The sequence below is a fragment of the Clarias gariepinus genome, chromosome 13 (assembly GCF_024256425.1).
Source record: "Clarias gariepinus isolate MV-2021 ecotype Netherlands chromosome 13, CGAR_prim_01v2, whole genome shotgun sequence".
Classification (NCBI taxonomy): domain Eukaryota; kingdom Metazoa; phylum Chordata; class Actinopteri; order Siluriformes; family Clariidae; genus Clarias; species Clarias gariepinus.
Window position 1 is genome coordinate 19,160,220 of NC_071112.1, and position 27,654 is coordinate 19,187,873.

Sequence of the window (27,654 nt, forward strand, 5' to 3'; positions counted from 1 at the left end):
GACAGAGATGAGCGTCCCCACGGAGGGAAATTCTACAGACATTCTAAAGAATTGTGCTATTTAAATTTTGCGGTAACCTTGCGGAAGGCCCACTTATGGGTCTGATGGTCAGGTGTACACAACGTTTTGACATATTGTGTACATATGGATACAAGGTATTCACAATGTCTTTTAAGTTTAAAATGTTGACAAACATCACAATAAAGCCACAAAACATCATATGATTATGTCTTTATTACAGGCAAGCTCTGAATTTTATGAAGAAGCAGAATGATACATATTATGAAAAAAAAAAAAAACTAAGTCAAACATGTAGAGGGGTTTAATATTTTAGTATTATAGGTTTTGCCACAGAAACCAGACAAAAGTCTCTTTCTCAAAATCTGATAGCAGATCAGTACAGGTGCACCGTCAATGCCTTACAGATAATTGTCCTGAGATTTACCAGAGTTAAGAGAATCTTTACTCAAGGAGAATCAACTGACTCCAGCATGATTATGACTAGGGGTTAACGTATGGAAAAAAAAAAAAAAAAAGTTTTTTTCTGAAATTCAGGTTAGTACATTTGTCAAATTTAAGTTGCTTTAGACTCTAATGTGTCTTGCAGTCATGTATGGATGTTTTAAAGAAACCATTCTCTTAGTAACTGCGACCGAATAAGGTGTAGTACTGGGCTGGCTCTTTGCCGCTGATGCACATCTGCCCTGGCTGCAGAGTCTTTAGTGGTTGGAAAGGGATGCAAAGGCTCTTGGCTCCCATTGACGGTGCACCTGGCTCCAGATCCTGATCCCTGTGGGCAGCGAACAGAGGGATGTTGGTGTTAATTAATTACATTACATTCTCTGTAATATAATGGGAAAATTGTTTGAGATTAGGCTCTTACTTCGCAGTGGTCTTCTTTATCCAGTCCTCACAGTCAATGCCTCCGCAGAATGGGATCTGCACAATCTGTGAACCATAAATAAAACACATTGTTAGGGAACACTACACAGTTTTGACCATTGCTTTTGCATATACTAGATAACAGACAGTTCTGAATGAAATGCGCACCTTCCCCTGGTCCAACTCTTTCTGGAACTGCTCCATAGTGTCAACTGCCACCATGTGTGATTTCATCTCAGCAGAAGCTCTTGATAAATATACAGATTAAGTGTTTTAAATTTCAATAAAAAGGCCTTATTGCTCTTAATATATTATGGTGGTAGTATGTATGTTAGTAATACACAGATTAATTCTGGTAATTAGTTCTACATTTATGCATACAGGTGTGTACCGTTTAAAAAGGTTATCCTGAATCTCCTCGAGCAAGTGGGTAATCTTCTTTTCGACATCCCCATCGGAAAGGACGATCTTCTCTCCTGTGTCTCTCCTGACTACCACACATTGTTTCTGCTTCAGATCCTTAGGGCCAACCTCCAAGCGAATCGGGACACCCTGGATAGATGAAATAAATAATTTGCAAATTCAACATTAAAAAACAATTAACTATTAGATTAGTATGGAGAAAGCTAACGATCACCTAAAGACAACATATCTTTACCTTCAACTCCCAATGATTAAACTTCCAGCCTGGTGAGTAGTTGTCACGAAGGTCAGACTTCACCCTGACTTCTGCCTTTTGTAGCCTGGAGAGATACTTGGCGCACTGAGACATCAGGAGCTCCTTCTCAGCCTCGGGCAGAGTGGCTGTGATACCACAAGGAATGATGATCACCTGACAAAAACAACAAGTGAACATGTGAGAAACTGAAGTTCAGAGGTGCCGAGAGAAGTTCAGAGGTGCTGAGATAAAAGTCAGTAGTTCTTACCTGCAGACAGGCCACTCTGGGTGGCAGCACAAGGCCCATGTTGTCTCCGTGCACCATGGTCAGAACTCCAATGGTGCGGGTGGTTAAACCCCATGAGTTCTGATAGGCTAGCTGTTTCTCACCAGGTTTCTTCGGGTCTTCAAACATGATCTCAAACATTCTGGAGAAGTTCTGGCCCAGGTGATGTGATGTAGCACCCTGAGAGCATACAAAGCAAAATAATTAATCTCAAATTCTCTAATGGTTCAAAGACACCATCACTAAAAAGCTGTTCATTTAACAATAGATAACAAAATTGGTCTTATTTCAATTTTGATGTTACCAGAAGAGTAAACACTGACCTGAATGGCTCTTCCACTAGCTGAGATAAAGGCCTCAATGGTTGTAGTGTAGTCTCCTCCTGCAAATTTCTCTTTCTCGGTTTTCCTTCCTTTAACCACCGGGATGGCCATGAGCTCCTCATACACTCGTGCATACAAATCCAAAATCTGTAGAACCTGCCCTCACAAAAAAAGCATACACATTTACACACTGCAGGAAGTTTTGTTTATAAAGATAACACAAGAGTAGCACTATAGACTCGTGTCTGACCTCTTCTGCAGCCTCCTCTTTGGTGGCGAAGGCCGTGTGTCCCTCCTGCCAGAGGAACTCTCTGGTCCTGAGGAAGGGCTGGGGGTGCTTGAACTCCCACCGCTAATCAAAAGAGATAAAAAAAAGAATTTTAGCAGGTTGATTTAAGTGTGGACCAGCATATAAAGCCCATGCATGGCATCATAATTCTCTTTTTAGTAATCTAGGAACAAATCTAAACTATTGCATCATATACAGCTTTATTAAGATTGTACAGCTGATAAATATTTTAGGGTAAATAATTACATTTTTGTAAAGTTTTATAATACGATGCAAACTTTTCCATGCCTCTACATACATTTTATGTAATATACATTTAAACAGCTTGTGTCTGCTGGATCCCCTTTGTTTAACTGGAAAATGCAAATGTGTTTCCTATCGTCTTTCTATGGGTCTTTCCATCACTTACATGTTATATATCTGGTTCTTTTGATGTGTGGGATGCATGTGATGTACGTGTATGTGATTTATGTAAGCTTAAATATGCTATCGCTGCTGATAATAAACAGAGATCTTCAGAAAAATCATAATAAATCACAAGTGTGTGCATGTGTGTGTGTGTGTGTGTGTGTGTGTGTGTGTGTGTTTGTCCATCCTAAAATTGGGTGCCTGGCCAATAAGTGTATTGTGGTGCGGCAGACACAACAAGCCAAAATTCTTCTTCATTTTCTTCAAAGTTAATAATTCAGACAATCAAACCTTTTTTAAACGGAATTATTTCTTGACTTTAAATGTTTGATATTTGCGATATTAATGTAAATGGCACAAAAACCCATGAATGTATATTTTTATATATATGTATATAAGGACAACATGTCCTTCTTAAACTTTTATGAATTTTATCATTTTTTAACTTTGCGATTAAAAACAATAATGTGTTGAGATGCTGGCATTTTTTTTTTGCATATGCTGTCCAATATAATCCATTGTAATTTATCTTAAGTGAACTAAAGGTACTGTGGGTGAAAATGCATGGAACTTCTTCTTTTGTTTTTTTACTCACTACTGTTTAAACATGTCAAGATGATCGGAATGCACCCTATTTGAAGTATCCTGCAAAGTATACTGCACAGGGTATTCAGCCATGTAAAGTGTGTGACCACAGTGAGCGAAACTGCTCAGTTCAAAGGGAACTGTGAATGATGCAGAGAACAAATGAACAATGGGTCTTTAAAAAAATTTCCATCAGTCATTGTGCCTCGCTGGAGCATGAAAACTTAAAAAGGGATTTATATATACTGTATCTATCATCATTATTGTAAAAAACAAGATAATATTAATATGACAATTTATTTAATTTAAATCGATAAATCCTTACTATAATATATAATATACTATATATAATATAGGCTAGCAATTTGTAAAAAACTACAAAAAAAAAAAAAAAAAAAAAAAAACTGACTCTCTATAGATCTTTTAAATTAATCAAATTCGTTTACCCCCCATTTTTTGTTTCGAAAAGTATTTAATATTTAACTTCTGTAGTCTAAAATTTCCAGCACAGCAGCACCAGGAATCAGATGTGCTTATGTTACCAGTATACGCCTGGAGGAAGTGACCTCTGTGCTGGTGATGTAGCAGGGTGTTTCGAGCGATGGAATTTTGTTGAGGGAAGTTCCCTTAAGTGACACGGAGCAGGGAGTACTGAATACACTGTGGAATGGAACGCAGCCTCATATTTTCCCCTATTGTGACCTCATACTGGAGAACACCCTGCCCTGGCTTGTTGTTCAGCTCTGCTGGTGTGTGTGTGGTTCAGCAGATCTCATTTACATAGACAATTAAATGGAGTGTTCTTGGAAGGGAAGTGAAACGAGACATTTGGGTATGAATAAATGCATTACAATTTATGGGACCTATGCTTAACTTGTTAAAAAAAAAAAAAAAGTACAATATGGGAACTTGTGTGTTTTTATGTTGCACAAAACAACTGAAGGATTTTGATTTCAACTCACCACAACGTTACACCACTGGTTAAGTTTTATTGGCAGATCTCTGTGGGACTGGACCCATTTAGCATAGGCAGGGTACATTACTGAAAAAGAAGCCGAAAAAACAATGCATTAAAGTATTCCATCTGATATCATTCTAGGTCTCGTAAAGGCTATTTTGTGCCTCACCTGTCTCACTAGTGGGACGCACAGCAATAGGCTCTGCGAGCTCAGTCTTCCCTGATCTCGTCACCCATGCAACCTAGATAGAGATCAGAATGTATGGCTTTTCTTTATAAAAAAAAAAAAAAATAAATAATATAAAAATCATTTTAGACTTTCAGAAAAAACTCGTCCATACCTCCGGGGCAAAATCAGCAATGTGAGTTTTCTCCTTCTCCAGAGCTGCCTGAGAGACGAACATGGGGAAGTAGCAGTTCTCTACTCCTAGCTTCTTGATTTCACGGTCAAAGAATTCTTTGATACTCTCCCAGATCGCAAAAGCCCACGGCCTCAGCACGTAACAACCACTAACATCATAATACTCAATCATCTCTGACTTGGTAATAACCTGAAAACACAGCACAATTGGTTAAGCATGACCATTTCAGGAAACATTTTAGTTCTGCATGATAACACGCATCTCTAAATGACATAATATAAAAATCACAGCACAGTACCTGAGAGTACCAGTCAGCCAGATTTTCCTCTTTCTTTGCCTCAAGTCCTAACCTAAAATGTGATAATGATATACAGCAGATAATGTCAGCGTACTGATTAAGCAATATTGAGAAAAAAAAATGCAAGTACAGTACAAGATGACCCTGAATGATACAATATCAGTGAGCATTTAAATACAGCATGAAGCTTCTCTGATGCTGATCATCATAATTCATAATGTAAATATGATTTCTGAGCACTTTATTAGAAAGAGTAAAAGGAGACTTGCAGCATGAAAACACACCTGAAAAATCTGTAGGAATTGCGTAATGCATGTAATCATGACAACAAGGGCCGGAATCCCCAAGAACGTTTCCAACTATCCATGCCAAGAAGAAAAATGCTGGTTTGTGAGCAAACAGAAGCCCTAACCAGTAAAGCCTGGTTTATGCTTCTGTGAAACGTCTATGAGACAGCAGGATGGGCATCTCCTCAGAAATGCAACTGCATGTTGCGACAATGCAGACGGAAACAAATGTAACATGAAAATGTGAAATGTGACTTGTCTGTATTGCATATTTCAGCTTCTTCCTCAATGTGTCCATTTTGAAAGCTGAATGAACACAGAGCAAATTAAGTACGGACTAATCTAAATAATAATAACTAATAAACACACAATTGATGATGTTTTGTACGATTTGTATTCTTCAGTCTGATTTGTATTCACCACACTACAAAAACTGCCAGATGGCAACCAATTCTTGGCGAGAGATAGCTACAAACATTTGATGAGGGCATCTCATTTGCCACTGTTTGTGGCGAGACTCTGCACAGCGGCATAGAAATCCCACTGCCGACATTACTGATTATGTTGATTGTGTATATGCACAAAGAGTGCACAGGGGCATCGAAACATTTAGGTTCATCCTCTTAGACTTTATCCTTAAAAATCTGAACCCTGTTAGATTAATTCTTTAAGCAGAGACCTAATATGCTGGTGGTGTTCATGCTGCATAGCGCTGAAATTCACACCACCAACTAATTTGCATGAGCATCGCCGAAGAAAACACCTGTTGCTCCCTGACCTCAAAACGATGAAGCAGCAGCCTAAATATGTATTACAGTCTGCGTCGTTGCTGGGGTCAGTGCCTGGGAGTCCCTGGGCTCCTATTTGTTGGGTTTCATACAAGAATTGACCGGCTGTTTCTTTGGAGCAGATGCTTACAGATACTCTGGTAATGCTGCTTTCCAGCAGTTTAGCAGGTTGTAAGCAGTTTGTTTATGCACATAGAGACCTAGAACTAAACCATGTGTAGACTTTCATTACCATCACGTTGAAAATCGGTGCTTTACTAGTTGGTACTCACTACTGAAGCAAATCATACTCAACACACTAAAACTCTACTTATGAGAAATTAATCAAAATGAAGTATACATCTTTCATTATTAGACCTGCACTGGATAAATCTGAACTTTTAGAATGGATGAGCCTTTTTAAGAGAAATACAGTTTATATTATTTTTTAAAAATAAATCACCGGATGCAAAGCTGAGCAAAGTTTTTTTTTTTAGTAAGATCTTTTGTTTCTATATAAATTTTGTCAATCCTTGGCATTTATGTAAAGAAACTGTTATTTGTAAAAAAATATATATATATTTATATGTTATGTTCATATTTAAAAATAAGTAAAAAAAAATTACTCATCTAAATTATTCGTATTTACCTGTAATCTAATAAAAGGACTAATCAATGATCCGGAAAATCATCCCTAGATTAATTGTGAAAACAATTACACTAATAAAAAAAAAAAAAACATCCAAAAGATTAGTTGATTATAAATAAATTCATACATAAGATGTTAGTTGCTGTTTTAGTGTGGTGTTTCTATTAAAGTGCTCAAAAATAATCCTTACAAATGTCCTTAATCACAGCGCATAATCTGAGATGAAGAATCAGACATAAATGCAGTGATTAAGATTTAGTCTTGGAGGTTATAACCAGTTATGGAAGTACTGCAACAACATCCAAACTTTCTCAAGCCTCCAGTGATGTAACCAGTCTCAAGATCTAAATTTCTTCAGAATTTTAGATAATGTAAAATTCCTCAGAACATACAGAATGTAGATTCCCACAAAATCGCTACTTAGTACTTCCATGGTTTTAGGCATCATACCGTGTTTGTTTCTTCGGTCCTTGACCATCTCCTGCTCCTCCTGCCCCACTCTCCTGACCCTGCTGAGGTTTTTCTCCTCCTTTCTGTGGCTTGCGGCCTCCTCCTCCTTGTTTCTCAGAAGTGTTCTCACGCTCCTTTCGGCTCTTGTCCTCTGATCCTGTGTTCCCCGTACCCCCTGCAGCACTCACTGGCTTGTACTCCTGTCCAGTGAGAGCTTTGTATTGGCCCTTAAGCTCCAGCAGAGTCTTCACTGCCATTTCGACCTGATCCTATTTAAAGAAAGAAAAAGAAGAATGAAGTAAACACTGACCAACTCTTTTATTGTTGAACTGTAGCATTGTGCAGCTGGGGAATTGTAGCAAGAATCAGTATCGAGCACCAATCCCATAATAATGCACTAATCTAGCAGTGTCAGCCCTGTGTCGCATATCGTTTAACTGTGCAATGAATTTTATTCTGCAGAAAGTCAATTTTAGGGTTTATGCACTAGCAAAGCAATAACCGGTGTTTTTTGGGGTTCCTAAAAAGTTCTCTTAAATGTTTTCTGGGACAACAAGAAAGTACTGGTATCGGCACTCTGTATTGGCACATACTCAAACAGAAGTACTTGTACTCGGCATGAGAAAAAAAAAGTGATTATAATAGTTAGACTCCCCGAAAACATACAGTGCACTTGAGAAGGCTGGCTATCCATGGTAAAATGGCAAGTGATATATGTATATTAAAAAAAAGTAAATAAAAAGAAATAATAAGTGAAATGGGAACCTGCAAAAGTGAAATGAAAACCACGCACACAAAGCTCATAGTGTGCAGAGCCGTAAACAAACACTTTGCTGAGCCACTTTCTGTTACATCATTTTATTATGTCTATCCAGAGAAGTGTCTAGCAAATTATTTGAACATCTTGGCTTAGCGTTCTCTTCAAGCCAGTACACAAACTTCCACCCAGATTCAGGTCTGAGATTTCCCTGGGCCGTTCCTTACTATGGATCTACTTTTAATGGAGCGGTTTCTTTGAACATTTGGATGTTTTATTTTGGTTGTTGTGCTTAAATCTGAAATGACTTAATCATCTGCTTTCTTTCAGATGGCTGATGGTTTTGAAAATTCCCTCCACTTAGAAAAAAGCCCCAACTTAAATCATGAGGCATGATGCTGCCGTCACCATGCTTCATTGTTGTGATTCTGAGAGTTTTTTTTTTTAAGTGATGTCTTGTGTTTTGGAATTATTTCCAACCTCTGTGATTCCCCTTGTTGATTGTTAACTTTTACTTGGGATTTACTAGAGTCATTGTTATTGATGAAACTTGCACTCTAACTGCTACTAAAAATGAGTTTGAAAACAACAGCATGTAAACACTTATGAAAACTAGTTATTTTCAAAAATTTAAAATCCTTTTTTTTTCCTTCTGATTTTTGTTTTATTATTATTATAGGTTGAAATTTACATTAAAAGGTGCAAAAAAAAAAAAATCGCCAACATGATTTAATCACTACTGCCTATAACAGAATGCTTCTTGTTAAAGCAAACATATAATAAATATATATATATGAATATAACCTGAATTTATATATAAAATACAAAAATAAAACTGCACAAATAATCACAGACTAAATATAAAGGTGTAATAGTACCTTAGGGGCTTTCTCTGATTTGAGCTTTCTCACTTGCTCCCCCTGCTGGGAGACCTGAGCATACAGAGCCTGAGCCTGAGGAGAAGAGCTGGACGGAGGAGGTGCAGCAGGGCTGGCTTGTGCAGGCGTGGGAGCAGTGCTGGGAGCCTGGCCTGGTTTATATTCTTTTCCAGTTTGCTGCTTGTATTCAGCCTTAAGTTCCAGCAGCTGTTTCACAGCAGCATCCACTTGGTCCTGGAATAGGAGGAAATCATGACTTGTTAATTTGAAAACTATAGCATTGTACCATCGTGGTGTCAATGCTGCAGCAGCTATAGGTATCAACCAATGATTAGATGTTTTTGAGTAGCCGCCAGGAGGCGTCATTTGAATCCTCAAAGGTTCAACTCGGCGTCCAAGGTGAGTTATTTCTACATCATTTCAGACAAAGCAACCTGCCAAATCAGGAATGTCATTAGAAATGTATTACTCCAAAGGCAGAAAGACGCAAACCTTCGGTGCCTTCTCCGTTTTCAGTTTCCTCACAAGGTCACCCTGCTGTGACACGCGCTGGTAAATGTCCACAGGTTCTTTGTTGAGGCATGCGGGTGCTGAGGAAACTGGTGTTGCGGTGGTTGATGGAGTGGAGGCTGATGAAGCAGGGGCCGCTCCTGGCTTGTAGTCCTGACCTGTCACCTTCTTATACTCTTCCTTCAAAGCAAGCAGTTGTTTCACAGCCACATCGATTTGCTCCTGGGGAGGAAAGCATGAGAATAGACATTAAAAAAGAAAACATTATAGACTGCACCTAACAGAGTTAAAAAGCAGGCAACCCTAACTAAGAAGGTCTACTCAGGTAGTGGCATTTCATAAAAAAATAAGTTTGGAAGTGTGGGTTACAGCTACTTTGAAACAAACAAAAAACAAACAAACAAAAAAAAAATAATAAAACTCCTCGAATTTGCTCTGCACAAAAACGCTTATGTGAGCCATGCTTTGCCAAAAGGAGCTCTCGGAGGAACTATGATTAGGTATTGCTGATTTACATAAAGCTGAAAAGGGTTAAAGTAATTTCAAAGACTTTGTAAATTTACCAGTTTACAGTTGACAATATAGGATACTTAATGTGGCTACTTAACCAAAAAGTGGAACCAAGTCAAACTGACTCAAAGAGCACAATGAAGACTCAGCAATGAGGTAAAGAAACAACCTGAGGAACAGCCAAAGATTTGAAGGCATAATTGGAACTGGCTAACATGTGTTGAGTCCACAGATGTGCTCAATAAAACACTGAACAAGTAGGTTGTTCATGACAGGACACCACAAAGGAATCCACAGCTTATGAAAAAGAACATTGCTGCCTGGCTGAAGTTTGTGAAAGACCACGTGAACGCTCCATAGCGGTATTGGCAAAATGTTTTGTGCACTGGTGAAATTAGGATTGTTTTATTTGGAAAGAACACGCATGCACTACATGCACACACATGCACTACATCTGATGTAAAAAAAGATCATCATTAAAACATCATCCCAACTGTCAAATATGATGGAAACATCTGATTGGACGTGTTTTTCTGCATCAGTTTCACTGCCCCCCAAAATATTACCAGTTTCCAACATATGTTTTTTTTGCATATAAAAACAATCAAAACTCACTTAAGGAAGAAAACATGACTTGTGAATTCAAATCCACGGCAATCTACCGTCTGTTGGCACACTTTGGTCCACAGTCATTTGTAAGTAATTTGTGTAAAAACAACCTGCCAAATCAATGAGAACACAAACCTTCGGCGCTTTCTCAGTTTTCAGTTTCCTCACAAGGTCACCCTGCTGTGTCACACGCTGGTAAATGTCCACAGGGTCTTTGTTGTGGCATGCGGGTGCTGAGGAAACTGATGTTGCGGTGGTTGATGGAGTAGAGGCTGATGGTGCTGCAGGGGCAGCTCCTGGCTTGTAGTCTTGACCTGTCACCTTCTTATACGCTTCCTTCAAAGCAAGCAGTTGCTTCACAGCCGCATCGATTTGCTCCTGGGGAGGAAAGCATGAAAATAAACAGAGTTAAAAAGCAGGCAACCCTCACTGAAAAAGTCTACTCAGATAGTAATTTAACATTTCACTACAAACAACAAATTTTCTTAAAATATTTGTTGCATTTAGAAAAAGAGATCCTGATCACGTACACATACGTAAATACACTAAACTATATGTCCCTGAACAGCCTCAACATATAATTAATTGCATGCACTATTTTTTTTCAGATACAGTTAAACCTTGGATTGCGAGCATAGTTAATTCCAGAAGCGTCTGTAAATCAAAAAACTCGTATATCGAAGCAGTTTTCCCTATAAGAAATAATAGACTTGGATGATTTATTCCACCAACCAAAAAAAATAATAATTTATTTTCTATATATATATAATTGATACAAAATATAGAGTAAAAAATAAAACAGATTAACCTGCACTTTACACGTTTAAAAAGAATCCCGACAGAGCAGGGTTACCGTTAGTGTTTGTGTGAACCCGTGCAAATGTATGTTTCTCTCTATAATCCTACAGGTGGTATGCTGCAACCTATTTACACATTGGCAAACAGCATTGTGTGGTTTTATCTGCTATGCTTGTTTAAAATAGTAATATTATTATTATTATTTACGTTATAATAATGTATATTAAATTGTAATATTTATAGAATTGTGATCCTTGTAAAATTGCAGTACAAATTAAATCAGTATCTAGGTATTGCAATAGTTTTAAACTAGGTCATCCATAGGTTTTTTTTATATACTTTGTGTATGTATTTAGGCATGTTTAAGACTACTCCACCAAGATTCATAACGTAGAATTGCGCACAAAATGATTATAGTTCCACACTTTTTTCCCCTATCCTAATGTGTAAATAACAGCAGTTTATTTATTAGTAGTAGTATTCAATTTAATTGATAAATTATTTAATAAAACACTGTAAATTTAATGCATTATCATCACCATCATCTCCAGAGCCTCACCTTTGCTGCTTTCTCTGTTTTAAGTTTCCTGACCAACTCCCCTTGTGCTGCAACCTGTGAATAGAGGTCAGCAGGGCAGGAGCTCGGTGATGGAGCAGGTTGTGCTGGTGCTGCAGATGGAGCAGCCATGCCTGGTTTATAATCCTGACCGGTGAGCTGCTTGAACTCAGTTTTTAAAGCCAAAAGCTCCTTTACAGCTGCATCGATTTTGTCCTATAAAAGACAAAAGAGGGGAAAAAAAGACATTTCCATTAAAATAAAAAGAAACATGATCTGTTTAATTTATGATAATAGCAGACTATTAGTATCTATTGACTCACCTTGGGTGCTTTCTCGGCCTTCAGCTTTCTCACCACCTCACCTTGCTCAGCTACACGTGTGTAAGGGCAGGCTGAGGACATGCTTAGGCTTTTGGATGCAGGTGTTGAAGATTCTTCTTTCTTATCACTTACCTTAGGATAAATGGATATAAACAGATTCTTTACTTCCATAAAACAACAAATGAAAAGGAAAGCATTAGAAATATGAATCGGTAAATGCTGCACTCACTGGTTTAGTGATCGGCTGGCTCTTGTTTTTGTCCTTGGAGCCAGATGTGGGCATTTCCTTGGTATGGCCATCTGGGATATATAGCAGGATACACGGGCTCTCCTTGCAGCTATGAGGACTGGACAAGTAGATCAAATATACAGTTTCGTTCAGCATTTGAATTTCAGCATTTTGTAGTAATTAATTACAAAGATAAATGTAAGGGGTCAAGCGTCTGATTTATTATACCAGTTATTTTCATCAACCAATCATATACCAGCAGCTTTATCAGCCAGAAAGAACTATTAAAACATGCCAGGATATAATTTCTGTCCAGCAAACCATACCAACCTGACTGGCTCGTAAGGTTGATCACAGATATAGAAGCCCCTCCTCTGCAGCTGGATTATATCTCCTTTCTTTAGGTCCTTCAGGCATGGGTCGCCAATCATGATCTCCTCGATCTTTAAAACACAGACAGACAAACTTGATGTTAGCATATTCTTTACATATAAAAAGGGGGGGTGAATCTAATTTTGTCAAGAGAAATAAACCGGCTAGTAACCGGATGGTACTGTAGTTACCCCTTTGATGGGAGAGTGCACTAACAGTGAAGAGAGGAAATTGGTGTTGCACACAATTGTGCAAAGGTGCACAGTTTCCTAACACCACTTAATTGATGCATGTATATTGCTTCATTTAAGTGGTGTTAAGAAACTGTGCACTTTTGCCCAACTGTGTGCAACACGTTGCACTAAGGAAGAAGAGTGGAAATTGGTTTTCTTCCACCAATGTGACAACCACCAGCTAGTAGGGTTGACTATCACATGCTTCCTCCAAGACAGGACACCATTCGACCACATATTTTTCGAACTGCTGCTTATGCACCCCTGGGGACATCGTCCAACAAGCTTGCAGTTTCCCAATAGTTGGCTAGTGTGATGCTGCAAGTGCACAGGTGTAATCGCCAACATGACCAATCAGCTCTCCAGATTCCATGCAAAAGATGGCTGTAGCTTCCCCCCAGGAGAACTACTGATGCAAACAACTTTTGAACTGCTCCTGGATGTACGTGTAACCCGGTTGGCATTAGTTCATTTACTTGCTGAAAATGCTCTGTAATTTTCTTTAAGGAAGGGCATTGTTACACCATGTTCCCCTGTATTTGTTTTTTTTATTTGCCTTATTTGATTACATCACTCAAACCTGGTATTAATAAACATGGGTGCTGAGGAAAAGAACATACTTCTTCCAAATACATTTCTTCAATCTGGTATTTTTTGATTGTGTTTAAGTTGTTTTGTATTGCTTAGGGTTTAAACAAGCCAATTAGACCCCCCCCCCCTGTGGCACAGCAGAAGCTTATTTCCATGGACACTGATGTGGTTATTTGACTAACACAGACATATCCATGACCTTTATGTAAAGTCTCTTGTCCAAAGTGCTCAGCTCATTCAGTCTAAAGTGGTTATCAACTCCACACCACCTGTCCTGCACATCTTAGTGTTTTCTCAGCTTCCAGCACACATGATTTACCTAATCATATAATTAACAGGCTTTTCTGTTCTCGCCTTTTTAAGTAGTTATGAACATAACATATCTCAGTGCTAAAACACCATAGCTGTAATCGCTATAAGAATATAGAATGAGCTGAGATTTTGCCCACAATTAACAGATCCCATGACATGACATCTATGTCAATTATGTTTGTAAGCATAAAACAGTGAAACTGGTGTTTAACTGCTATAACTCACGCACAGATTTTAAAGCATGCCAATCAAGCCAATTAGGCCAAGACACATTAGTTTTCTTTTGGTCCTTGTATTTGCTAGATCAAAAGAAACCCTATTACAATCTAAAAAATAATAATAAAAAATAAATGTTACAGCATTTTACCATGCTCCAACAGCCTCAGCACTCACCTTGCTCTTCGGGTTAATGTAGTCTTTGAAATTGTCATCTTTGCCCAGCACAGGTTTGGTAATGAGGTGCTGGTAGTTGATACACACAGTAGGGGTGAAGGGAGCTTTGGGGGTGTCAGTTAGCCAAGTTATTTTGGTAGTCTTCTTATAGTCTGTGTTCTCCAGGTTTAGACGGCCTTCTAGGGATGTCACAGCTCCACTGTGGTCTCTAAAGCAGCAAAAAAAAAATAATGATTTGTCTTGCATTCAATAAAAAGATGTATTGAATGTCAATTAGCTGTCAGATACCAGAAGAAATTTACTTGTGAATTTTAGTAATGATGATATTGCCCCAGTTAATGAAGGTAACAGTCTCTCCCTCAGTAAAGGTCGCAGCATCCGCCCCCTCAACAAACACCTTTGGGCCATACCACACTTGCTTCATCCCCACATCTGCGTTCTAAAAAATAAACAAACAAACCAAAACAAAAAGCACCTAAATTCTCTTGATTTTTAAATGATTCTGCAGTAATGCACAGCGGCCCATTAAAAACAGCTTAAGAGCACCTGTCTATATAATCATTTTACAATTCAGCTGTCTAATGCTCACAGGACAGACTTTTTTTTTTTTTTTTGCTGCTGCTGAGAGGTAAGCGGGGGAGAGTGCAGGTCAAAAGGAAAACACAGCATAATATCACTGTTAATAAATTAGACCATGTGACATGGCCTATTTAAACTTTTTGGTTAAATCTTTTTTTTTTCCTTAAAAATTAAAAAAATTCGTACTTTCCCAGATTGATTCGAAAAGATAAATTAGATAAGGGCTGCTGGAAAAACAAATAAACATAAAACATTGCACGCACACACACGCACGCACACGCAGTATCTGACAAAATTAACTAAACTACTTTGTTATATGTTCTCAAGGGACAATACTATAAAAATTAAAACTGAATAAACTTTAGAGTAGTCAATGCGCAGCTTGTACAGCAGTACAGATTTACTGTCCTCTAACAATAACTCAACATGTAGACATTATAGTACAAATAACTATAATCTAGACAACAAAAATGATTACACTACGTGAGTCCATCATTCTTAACTGTAGGCAAGAGACGATTCTCTTGGTACTCTTAACCAGGGCGTCACCACACATGCTGGACATGGCTGACCCAAAGAAGTTTATCTTAGTCTCATCAGACCAAAGGACATAGTTCTAGTAATTCATGCTTTTGGACAAGTTGTCTTCAGCAAACTGTTTGCAGGCTTTCTTGTGAGCCAGCTTCAGAAGAGGCTTTCTTCTGAGATGACAGCCATGCGGACCATCTTGTTGCAGTGTGTGGCATATAGTCTGAGCGCTGACAAGCTAACCTCCCGCTTCTGCAACCTCCAAAGCAATGCTGGCAGCACTTATGCGTCTGTTTTTTCTGCACCTGACACGTAGCAGGAGAACTCAACTTCTTTGATCCACCCTTGCGAGGCCTATTCTGAGTGGAACCTGTCTTGCAAAACCTCTCTATGACCCTGGCCACTGGACTGTAAGTCAGTTCCAGGGTGTTACCGATCATCTTGTAACCTAACCCATCTTTATGGAGAGTAACATATCCGATTTCTCAAACCCTTTGAGAGTTCTTTGCCAAGCGGTGTCATGTTGATCATCCAGTGGTCAGTATGAGTGAATTGTACTCAAAGCACTGCAATTTAAATGCTCTGATATAAGGAACAAATTCATATGGTCCTATCAAGGTGACAAACACATGAACAGAATAAATAGGAAATGTGACTTTGCATGGCTAAATCTATACTGTTATACAAGCTGCACATTAACTACTTTAAACTATATCCAAGTTTAATTTCTATAGCATGGTTTTTTGAGAAGATATACAATACTAAAATGTTAACTGAAATTAGAAGGGTGTACTCACTTTAGTGAGTGTATATATAAATTATGAACTAACTACTATTAAATGTAAAATTTTGTATTAAAGCTTATTTTTCTAGGCTAACAATAAATACTTGAACGAATTATCTTATTAAGAGGATGCCAATATTTATTACCTTAAAATTATATATACAGTATTATATATATATATATATACACACCATAATTTTAATAAACTTATAACCTTGAATGTGGGTCAAGAGTGTGCAGACGAGTGTTAGGGAACACAAATCATTTCAGATTAAAATGTCAGTTGGTTCATCAGTTGTTTTATTGAGAAGGGGGGGACAAAAAAACAAAAAAAAAACAAAAAAAAACTGCCCTTGGCATATTCTTAAGTGATAAATCATACTAGTGTAACCTTTCTTAATGTCTACCATGAGACCTGGGAGCATGTGTGTGTCAGAGCTGGATTACATGGTAGTGAAGGCATTACAGAAGGGATGGTAATATCTATCAGTAATAAATTAGCACTTGGCATTTACCTTGGGATGTTTGGCCACCTCCTTCATTTCCTCCTTGGCATCGGAAAGGGTGATGGGAACAACCTGGGAGCTTAGCAGGGCACTGTACCTAGGAGCTACTGGGTCAATGACCTACAGCAGAGAGAGAGAGAGAGAGAGAGAGAGAGAGAGAGAGAGAGAGAGAGAGAGAGAGAGATGAGACTACAATAAAGATAACAGATCAGGGAAAAAAAAAATGCTGCAATTGCAAGAGCCCAAAAAGGTAACAAAAAGGAACATATGATGGAGGAGAGACAGATGAAGTGTGCAAGGAAAGCTGAACTATTGTGTATTTTCCAAAAATGTTAAGCTACAACCCAAAGCAATAGATCAAAATAGAGTTTTCCACGGTACATCAGTAACGCAGAGTGAGTACTACAGGATCCCAAAACCACTGCATAAAGGAAATTGTTTTGTTTTTTTTCAGCATTATAACTGAATGTATCTAGGAGTCATGAAGTGAAATACTATGGTGCAAGGAATCTGCCAGAAGCTGTATGAAGGGAAAGGAGCCATAAGGAAGCAAATATGCAGTGAGAAAGCGAGGAGTGGTGATGGTTTCAGGTCCCATCACAGAAAAACAGTTAGAACATACGGATAAGCTGTATTAGCTCCAAAATCTTCATAAAAAGCTCTTTTGACAAAATAAATAAATAAATATTATGCACAATAGACATGAGTTCTGGCCAAAATGACACTTTTGCCTTCTGTGACAGATGGCCTGGGGAGGGGGGAGACAGAATGAGAGAGAGAGAGAGAGAGAGAGAGAGAGAACTATAAATACTGAATAGAAAGGACAGAGGAGTGAGAAGGGAAAACATGAGGGGAATGCAGACAAGGACAAAGAGGAGGAGTACCTTTGTACAGCTAACTGGCAGCTTGGAAACAGAAGAGTGAGATGCATTTTAATGCAGAACACAGGACAGAGTTCAAGAGGTCAGACAGTTCAGGTCAGACAGAATGGGAAATGTTTTGAGGTGCTTTCTCCTTGCTCCTATCATTCAGTAACACCTGAAGGATGTGTAATTATCCTCCACCTGTGCCTCCTCCAGTTTTTTTTTTTTTTATCGGAATGATGTAGAGGACTGTACGATGCAGTCAGATCAAAGTCAAAAGACCAAATTGCATGGCTAACCTGCTATACAAACAAAAAGCATGTAATAAACAAAAACGTTAACTGTACACTAAGGCAAAGTGATAAGAGAAAGGGAGCACTAATTAAAGAGCCAAGCAATGTCTTCCAGACTGCAACCAGGACAAGATGATGTTTATTGCATGTTACAGGTTTAAGCGCAAATAGTTTAAGCCGATAGCACGCTTACGGTTGAGAAAAGATGAAGATGATGCAAAACATCATACAAAATGTGCAACTGACAGGTAATGCTCTCCAAGGGTTTGAATTAGACAGGCGGCACAGACGATATGCCGTCTTCATAACGTAATTAAAGAGGTATGGTTTCAAAAGAGAAGCTGCCAAAACAAAACACCTTGAACAAAATAAGCGCGGTGGAGGGGTGATGGAGGTGTCCAGATTTGACAAACAGCAAATCTAAAATTAGTACAAGGCAGTATGTGAAACAGGATGATGAAAAACAAAAGCATGAAGGAAAAAAAGACAAGGATAGAAGTTAGAGCCATGCTTGGACAAAGCTGGGAACAAGGTTACGCAACCGACTTAGGAATACAGAGCCCTCCTTAATGAGCGACGAGCAAATCTAGGTTAGACAAGCAAGAGAGCTGTGAATCATGGGTAGACCGTCAATTCAATTCAACACAACACGATTTCTGGGCATTATGATTTTCAGTAAGATTAAACGGCACTAATGTTTACTGTTTAATTTGACGTGAGCAGCTATTATACTTATAGGTTTTGAAGTATTAAAATCTAAAACTAAAATTAATTTAATAAGCATTGGATTGCTGTTTACCTTGTGTTGCTTGTTTTAATGTCATGTCTCGGACAAAGCAAGAATCTTTTTCCCCTTACAGTATTTTACTCTAGTCCTATAGGTGGAATGTAACAGATGCTAAAAACTCTGTGATACTCTCACATAACGTGAGTATTTGCAAAAGATGTGGTTTGAAATGGTTTGAATTCCGTCCGTGCCATTTTATTTTATTTTTTTAAAGAGTTCACGTTTTTAGAGTAGTGAATCACCTATGATTTGAAAACGTACCTATCGATCCAATTTATTAAACTGACCAACAAAAGAATGATTGAATTACATATTCAATTAAATTGTAGCGCTGTAGCAAGCAGCATATGCTAGAAACAAAAAATAAATGAATCCTTTAATAAGAAAAAGTAAAACATTATATCAGAGCCCAGTGTAGGTAATCAATCTACTGGCTACCATCAGATATCCGAGTCATGCATCAAGCTTCCAGCTTACTTCAGAGTGCTTTCTAAAGTCATTTAGAAGCACTTTTGCAACTCGTATTTTACATCAGCATGCTTGCTGAGAAATGAGACACTACTGACCACAGATGCTGTCAAACTGAACGCCATGTAAGGCTTGTGTCTTTACCTTTTTGTTGAAGGACCATATCTTATCCCACTCCATGTTGACCACAGACCTGGATCCACCCTGTGTAAGAAAATGTAAAGAAATAAAGGCAAGACACACATGACACACAGTTAAAAATGCACATATGCATAAACTGTCTCGTACCTGGGCAGCAATGAATTGTTTGAGCCCTTCAACGGTCATTCCCCTGCGCAGGACTCCTCTGACTGTAGGGAATCGTGGGTCATCCCTGGCAGAAAAGACAAACACCATTAATAAAACTTTATATATTTGGCTACGCAATTTAACTTTCTCAATCCCAATCCTTTGTCACCCCAATGTATGGCAAAACAAAACACTCACCAGCCATCCACATAGCCCTGATCCACAAACCAGGTGAGTTTCCTCTTCGAGAGTACGGTGTTATTGAGATTGAGCCGAGCGTACTCCCAGATGTAAGGCTTCCGCAGTCGCAGGGCGTTTATTACCCAGTAGAACTGCTCATCTCGGTCGTGGTACTCTGTGGTGCGGAGAGCGTGGGTCACACCCTCAATGCTGTCTACGATTGGGCAGGCGAAGTCGTATGTGGGGTAAACCCTGGAGCGTGGGAGCAGGAAACGTCAAATTTTAATCACTAGAACCAATAAATCAAAAAGTCCAAAAATCTGAGATATTATGAAGACATCTAAATAAAGACAGAAAAACTAGAGCAATATTTTTGTAAATGTTGGTTTAAACCATTTGGGCTTTAGTAGTTTGTTTTGTGCAACTAATCTGTTGAAATTATGCAATTACAACTTATAAAATAAAATTGGAATTGAGGAAATCATGTAATGTTAGCTATGATAGTTAAACGATTTAAGTGTCCAACCTTTGGAAAATTTAGCAACCCTAATATGTTACATTGATAGTTATGGATGCATAAATAACTGGTACCATTTGTGTGGTTATCTGTTACCATAACAACCGACACAAGCAAAAGTCTTTCCTAATGATGTGTGTGTTCCGACCATAAACCACGCGTACCAGCTGAAGCCAAACATGAACACGAGAAATGACAGGATCTCTGCTTGCCTTCTATACAAGAAACAACTCTTAAGTCTTTAGTCAAAACTGAAAATCTACAGAAAGTAAAAGACTTGGAGGTGATGCCTTGTTAAAATAAACCGTTTGTGAAAATGTAAAAAAAACAATAATAATAATAAAAAAAAAATAGCCAGTGGTTTAATAGTCACTGAGTGTTTAGACAAAACATTTTCCCCTTCAGTTCACCAGTTCACAGCGTGTTGAGTTGCAGAGACCAGAGTTCCTTCGGTGTGCAAATCCACTTTAAAACGCAGCCACATAATAACCTCCCTGTACAAAACATTTAAGGTGTGTGTGTGTGTGTTTATACACGCACTTGTACGTGTCACCAGTGCGGGGATGTGGGGCGTTTTTGCAGCGATACAGCGTAGGGTCACGCAGGCAGCCGTTGTTTGAGCTCATATCGATCTTAGCCCTCATACAGCAGGTCTGCCCGTACTCTGTGCCTGCCTTCATCTCCTCCCACATCTTCAAGTTCTTCTCCACAGCTGGAGAGAGAGAAAGAAAGAAAGAAAGAAAGAAACAAAAGAACGGGAATATTTAGAAATGTTAACTGTTATCATTTGTCTTAATTTGTGCCGTAAGTTTTGCACAAAGCATGAGCGGGGACTCACAATTGTTGCGGTGGCATGACTCGATCCTCTGCTCTCTCTCCTGCTTCATGGTGTCAGGGGGCGTGTCGTCAATGTAGGCCTTGCCTTCCCGAAGCAGCTGCTCACCCAGACGCTGGATAGTGGGGAAGTGGTCACTTGTGTAGGTAAACTGATCTGGCTTAATTTGCAGCATGGCAACATCCTCCAAGATCACCTGCAAGAAAAAAAAAAAAACTGCATCTTACCTTGGAAACTACATAACAGTCCTAAAAGTCATCCTTTAAAAAAGAAGAAAAAAAAAGGACAGAAGGAAAAGAAATTTTCTTGTTGAAATAGGAATTGTGGGGAAGAAAGAAATGCTACATACCTTCTCAAAGTCCTCCTTCTCCTTCTCAGGGTTTGTGTCATCAAAGCGCATGATCAGCTTGCCCTTGAAGTTAACCTGGTAGTGCTGGTTGAGAAGGGCGGCCTTGGCATGGCCAATGTGCAGGTACCTGCAGACATTAGCGTGCTATTAAGGAACTTTCGATCTACTACCCGCATGTGATCACACTGAGAAGCATGGCTCAGCAGTTTTAAACCACTTTGTCCTACACAAGCTTTGGTGCAACATACCCACTGGCCTCTGGGGGGAATCGCACAACAACTTTGCCCATTTCAGCACCAGGCAGCTCCACAAACTTCCCAACATCCTGCTTCTTCTCCTTCGCACCAGACTGAAACAGAAATGACATTAAACAGACATATAGGATGTATGTAATTTCAACATGGAGGATTTGGTGCACCAAATGGAGGCTTCTTAATGGTACAAATTATCATAGCAACATAATCATTGTGTGATTGAGGGCCTTAGGTCTAATGTCAATCTAAAAAAAAAATAATAATAATAAAAAAAAAAAAATAATAATAATAATAATAAACAAACCAAACTTACAGCAGGCTGGTTTGCAGAAAGTTTGCTGGCCCACTTGGTGCCCACCTCACTGAATGGCATCTGAGAGCTCAGGAAAGAGAACCAGCGGCACACATGAGGAAATGTGCCGGGTTTAGCCTGCACAGATTGCCACTCTCCACTTCCTGTAGACAACAGGGAATACAAACGTCTACAGTATATCTCACAATTGCTTGATTTGAATGTTGACCAAGTGGACTTTTGGTTAAAGCCAGGTTTGTGCTATTAGGGAATGATCAAGTACACTGGTTCACCTTTGAGGGCAGCCCACACACAGAGATCAGCCAGTGTCAGGGTGTGGCCGACCAGAAATGTGCGCAGTGACAGAGCTGCATCCAACTCTGCAAGAGCAGGAGCCAGGTCTGACTGTCCACTCAGCTTCCGTGCGCTGAACTCCAGCCAGTGGTCCACCTACAGATACACAGAACAGCTTGTACAGCAGTTCCAACAGCATTACCAATCAATTTATGGCAATTGTACAAAATCATTAACAGCAAAACAAAACTGCATTTCTAATATTCTCAGGAAGATTTTAGGGATGATGAAACACAGCCTGAATTGAATGAATTGCTTGTGAAGGGATAATGAAATTTTTTTTTTTTAAAGCTTTAAATATCGAGTCATACTGAGAAGTAATACCCCTATCTCACCTATGCGGTTTGACTCGCGGTGAGATGCGGTGTTAGGCACCGTTCAAAGTTCTGCAAGGTCGACAAGCTTCCGCGGGGAGCGGCAAAAAAATTAAACATGTTTAAACATGTTTAATTTTTCCCACGAAAAGATGGAAACGTATTCACAGCGCCAAAACTCGCGGTGAATAATGATGAACCGTACTTACAGCCACCGCGTAAAACCGCATAGGTGAGATAGGGGTCTAACAGATAGTCAGAATACATTTCATAAGCGTGTAACATGCTCAGAACTTTTTGTCATTGGTAGGAAAAATGTTTACACATTGCAAAAAAGGAAGATAGCAAGATAGTCCTTGAGAGACTGGACTAACTATTTTCTGAGAATTGTGCATATTTTATTTTAGACATCCAAGTTTCAGTTCATTTAAATTTACCGAAACACAGAACTGGACTGCTAATTAGAACGTGACATCCTCAACACTGCCAGTCTTCCGCGAAATTAGCAGATGCTGATCTTCTGAACTCTACCACACCACTACCATAGCTCAAAGCAGGAAGGCAGGCTAGAAGGGACATCATGATATTGTAGAGATGGGAGAAAAAAATGTTTCCGCAATGTATCTTCACTGTTTTCTGTGATTTAATTCTTGTATCATTAAACTGACTGCAAAATAATTTTTTTTAAATATATTTTATAAATATATTTTTATTGATTTTAAACTGCTGTTTTAAGGAATGTTTATGTTTACCCACTACCTCAACACCATATTTTATGTTCTGTTATGTCGTGGTTGCGCACTGTCACTTTGTTGTTGCTCTTTTGCACATTTGCACGTGCACTTTATGTTGTCTATAAAAATGTTACTTAGCTAGTTAGTTATTGTTAATTTATGTTGTAATTTATGTTAGGTCTCTCTGTCCTGTCTCTGCTAGCCAGTTAACTAGGCCTCTTGGTTAGCTAGTTTAGTGTCTCTGTTAATTTATGTTGTAAATTTATGTTGCATGTAGCACCTTGGTCCTGGAGGAACGTTGTTTCGTTTCACTGTGTACTAACTGTATATGGTTGTAATGACAATAAAGCCTACTTGAACTTGAACTTGGAACTTGGATATAACCGGGTAAACGTTTTAATACAGGTTTTATAACCCCCTTACAAACCCTATAGCACCCACCCCACCCCTCCCTGACTCCAAGCCTGTTTTACATGCATAAGAAAGGGAATATGGAGCTGGAAGATTTTGGTTCTGCATGCAAAAAAAAGGAATAAAAAGGGAAAAGGAAACAAACAAACAAATAATTAAATAAGAAGGGGACTAACTATAAATGTAAAGGAAAAAAGCAAAGGAAGGGCTCCCACACCTGTTGAAATTTCAAGTCTGCATAACGGATTAAGTAGTGAATCTAAAATAAATTTCTTAAAATGTATATATGCTTGCATTCCCACTAGAATCCTACAGGTGCTCTAAACTATTCACACAATTGCAGGAAGAGCAGCATTGTGTGGTAAAAGGGAACTGCTTGAAAAGATCGCTTAGAATTTTAACAAAATCTAAAATTATTATAGAATCTGGATATTTATAAAATAATAGAATTGTCACCCATGTATCATGATAAAATCATATCGCCTGACCATGGTGATTTCCATCCCTATTATATTGTATCCAAAATATATATATAAAAACAGAAATTCAATTTGTTTGGTGAGCGGTGTTTGCACAGGAAATCCCGTCGCAGGCGTGTCACGCGAAAGTCACAGTAGACAACACTAGGGCTGAGACGATTCCTCAAATAACTCAAGTAATCCGATTAGGAAAAAAAAATATCAAGGCAAAATCTTCTGCCTCAAGCTTCTTTTAGTTAAGTTTAAAAGCTTACATTATGTTTTTGCGCAATTATTTGTTTGGCGTGACACAAATTTAAGCCGCCAGTAAACACAGATGAAGAAGAAGCGCTTACGTCACCCACAAAGCAGAAGGAGACGCAAACAGTTAGCTGTGATTTGAGGGAGTGTTCTGTTGCGGGTTACAAAATGGGAGGGAGCAATAAAATTTAATTAAAATTTCTTTTAATGTGTGCCTTAGTTTTTTGATACTTAAAGTCATTTAAAATACCTTTTTTTTTGTTTGTTTTTGCATCTGAGATAAGGCTTAGAAGGAAGATGTAAGAATTTAATGGCACTGTAATACACTTAATTCATCTCAGTCAACTTTAAGCTATTCCTTGTATTGTGAATAATGACCAGGATTATTTTTGATAAAATGCTGTATGCATTTAAAAAATAAAAGTTGATTTTTGTAAAAAGAATACCAATCTTTTTTTTTCTTTTATATATTTTACATTGCTGTTTAATTAAGCAAAAGTAAACTTGAATCCGATTACTCGATTAAATTTTTGGTAAAATATAACTCGATTACTAAAATAAAAAATTTCTGACCTCAGTTTGTTCCAGCATGTTGGAGCCATACAGACCCAGACTGGGTGCTACACGTGCAAGGTAACGTGTAATGGAGTTCACGTCACTGAACTGCACCTGACTAAAAAAAGAAGACCAAATGAGAGCATTGTTTTGTGTTTTTAGAATGAATTCCAAACTTCCAAGATTCAACATTCCGACCACAACCATTTATTCACTTATTTAAATCATGGAATGCAAGTCCATTCAAAGCCCCATGCACACACTTACACTGAACAAAGATGTGAATGTGTATGTTTTACAGTATGCAAACTCATAAGAACACTCACTCAGAGACTTGCAGCTTGGTGTCTTTGCCTTCCTCCACAGAGACACTGACGCTGCCCTTCACATGTTCTGCTGCTAACAGCGCCCCTGTAGTCACACAGTGATAACAGGTTTATTTGTGGTCTTAACATGCGACATACACATAAGGAGAAACAGAAGTTTGTAGCATATCAAAGCCAGAGTGTCCTGAAAAAGACAAACAGCTGCTGAACCTTCAGCCCAGCAGATCAGTGTGCAATATACAGCGGCATCAAACAATGCTTGCATACAAACCAGTCTCACCTAAGCCTGGGGGTTAAGTGATGGCAACCTGTATTTCAAGTGGTTTTATATTTCACCTTGCATCCAAAATGAAACTGCATTCAAATGAACAGGCTGTGCCTGTCAGTGTCTGTGCTTTCTTCCCATACAAATAAAGGCAGTGACACAAACAAAACAACTTACATCTACAAAGCAAGGGGAGACAATTAAACTTGATTTAAAAATCTATTGACACAATCCTACCAGCACCTCTAAAACACTGCACTAAAGCAGCAATTAATTTATATAAAATGCACTTCAATAATAACTGCACAAAGGCCAATCATGAATCTACATCATATATATATATATACACACTCTATTCCTCAGGCTGTTACAGATATACTTTGATGCCAAGGAACACGGCCCTGATTGACTGCCCGAGCATGACTCTCTTTCTATACGTTTTCCTAAATAATTTGTGGTTTATTAGTGTTGGTAAGATGACAGAATTAAGGATGATTATGTTGAATTTTTGGTATGTCTGAGATGAATGCCTGGATTCGATACCTGCTGTGGAGACCAACCTGCACTTGGTAATTGTGTGCACAAATTTTGCCCTGATGGGATTTCTTATAACAATCTGCCCTGACAGACTGCATTTTTTGTTTTTGATTAGTCACTCTGATTAGGTAATCTGCCAAAATGTTCTGTCTATTTAGGTAAAAAAAAAAAAGAAAAAAAAAAGCACTATATTGTGTTATTTGCACATGATTTGGTCTTCGAGTCTTGATTAGCATGATTTGGAGTGAGTCGGCCCAGAGTGTTTTGGGATTGAGTCGGCCCAGAGTGTGTCGGGCCCAAAGTGTGTCGGGAGTGAGTGGGCCCAGGGTCGAGACTGTGTCGGGAGTGAGTGGGCCCAGGGTCGAGACTGTGCCGGGAGTGAGTGGGCCCAGGGTCGAGACTGTGCCGGGAGTGAGTGGGCCCAGGGTCGAGACTGTGTCGGGAGTGAGTGGGCCCAGGGTCGAGACTGTGCCGGGAGTGAGTGGGCCCAGGGTCGAGACTGTGCCGGGAGTGAGTGGGCCCAGGGTCGAGACTGTGTCGGGAGTGAGTGGGGCCCAGGGTCGAGACTGTGTCGGGAGCGAGTGGGCCCGGGTCGAGACTGTGTCGGGAGTGAGTCTGTCCAGAGTCAAGAGTGTGGAAGTGTATAAGTGTGTGTTAGGCAGTTTAGCATCTTAATCAACACTGAAGGTCTAAAGAAACATGGTGAACATGGTATAAAAGCCTGCAGCCTGTATCACTTCTGCACTATAAAACATTCATACATGAAAGCAGAAATGTCGCTTTCGTTTTGATTGCATCAGCCAGTAATACCGGCTCTTAACAAACGGTGGCACCACTGGAGGTTAACGTTTCTGGACCACTGTGCCACACTGGCAAAACTGTGTGTACAGAGAGAAGGCTGATCATTATATACAAACACACTTTTAACACAAATAGGCCGCATGCGAGTTCCTCGAGTACAACTAATCAACCAGACTAACGGTGATATCGCCAGGTATTCATTCAGCAAATTACCCCAAACTTTAACAGTACTGAATGGATACAGAGAGACACACATCTGATCAGCTAATGTGCGATCTGATCATGCACTGAAGCATTTCCACTGCACACCGGTGAACTGCAGGTCATGTGTCTGTCTAGCTGTACATGTGTCTAGCTAGCGTACTCACTGTGCCACGACAGCACTGGCGCGTGTATCAAGAATCGAATGACAATAAAACTATCACCCGTGTCCTCCCACAAATATGCAATTTAATCTCTGCCGTCTTACCTAGCGGTGGGTTGCTGGGATTGACGGTGAGATTTAGAGCCATGCTGTTTCCTTCCTGACTGCCCCTGCCGCCTTTAACACGCTGCTAACCCGAAAGGCAGCTCTCTTCCCCAAGCGCCACGAAGTATCTGTGCTAGAGACCTATTTTTTGTCCTACCCGTATTTAGAAAACCCCGCCCCCGCAATATGATTCGTTAGGAGGTAAGTCATAAACACATTCCGCGATTTGATTGGATATGAGAACGAACGGCAAACCAATCATCCAACAGGCGGCGGGAACTGCAGCCGAGTACAGGCGAAAAAACAAATAAGGCGCCGGGTAAGACTTAAGGGGCTTTTGCTCGGAATGATGGGTAAATCGTGTCGAAATAAA

General features: G+C 39.2%; 1 protein-coding gene and 1 non-coding gene across 2 annotated transcripts; both read right to left on the bottom strand.

Moving 5' to 3' along the window:
- Window positions 1–216: 216 nt before the first annotated feature.
- Window positions 217–27,410, bottom strand: eprs1 (glutamyl-prolyl-tRNA synthetase 1). Its single transcript, XM_053509830.1, has 35 exons — window positions 27,282–27,410; window positions 25,210–25,294; window positions 24,902–25,001; window positions 22,090–22,246; window positions 21,818–21,960; window positions 21,499–21,599; window positions 21,251–21,377; window positions 20,905–21,097; window positions 20,607–20,778; window positions 19,568–19,801; window positions 19,370–19,454; window positions 19,226–19,285; window positions 16,680–16,790; window positions 14,576–14,712; window positions 14,274–14,481; window positions 12,703–12,815; window positions 12,373–12,490; window positions 12,144–12,275; window positions 11,824–12,036; window positions 10,602–10,844; window positions 9,330–9,569; window positions 8,838–9,071; window positions 7,203–7,471; window positions 5,050–5,101; window positions 4,731–4,940; window positions 4,559–4,631; window positions 4,394–4,473; window positions 2,400–2,501; window positions 2,150–2,305; window positions 1,809–2,006; window positions 1,541–1,714; window positions 1,274–1,434; window positions 1,051–1,129; window positions 884–948; window positions 217–790 (listed from the first exon to the last, which is right to left on the bottom strand). The coding sequence occupies exons 1-35, from the start codon at window positions 27,322–27,324 to the stop codon at window positions 640–642; spliced, it is 5,019 nt and encodes a 1,672-aa protein (XP_053365805.1). The 5' UTR covers window positions 27,325–27,410; the 3' UTR covers window positions 217–639.
- Window positions 6,942–7,074, bottom strand: LOC128540272 (small nucleolar RNA SNORA47). Its single transcript, XR_008365451.1, has one exon. It is a non-coding gene; the product is annotated as a small nucleolar RNA SNORA47 (small nucleolar RNA).
- Window positions 27,411–27,654: the final 244 nt, after the last annotated feature.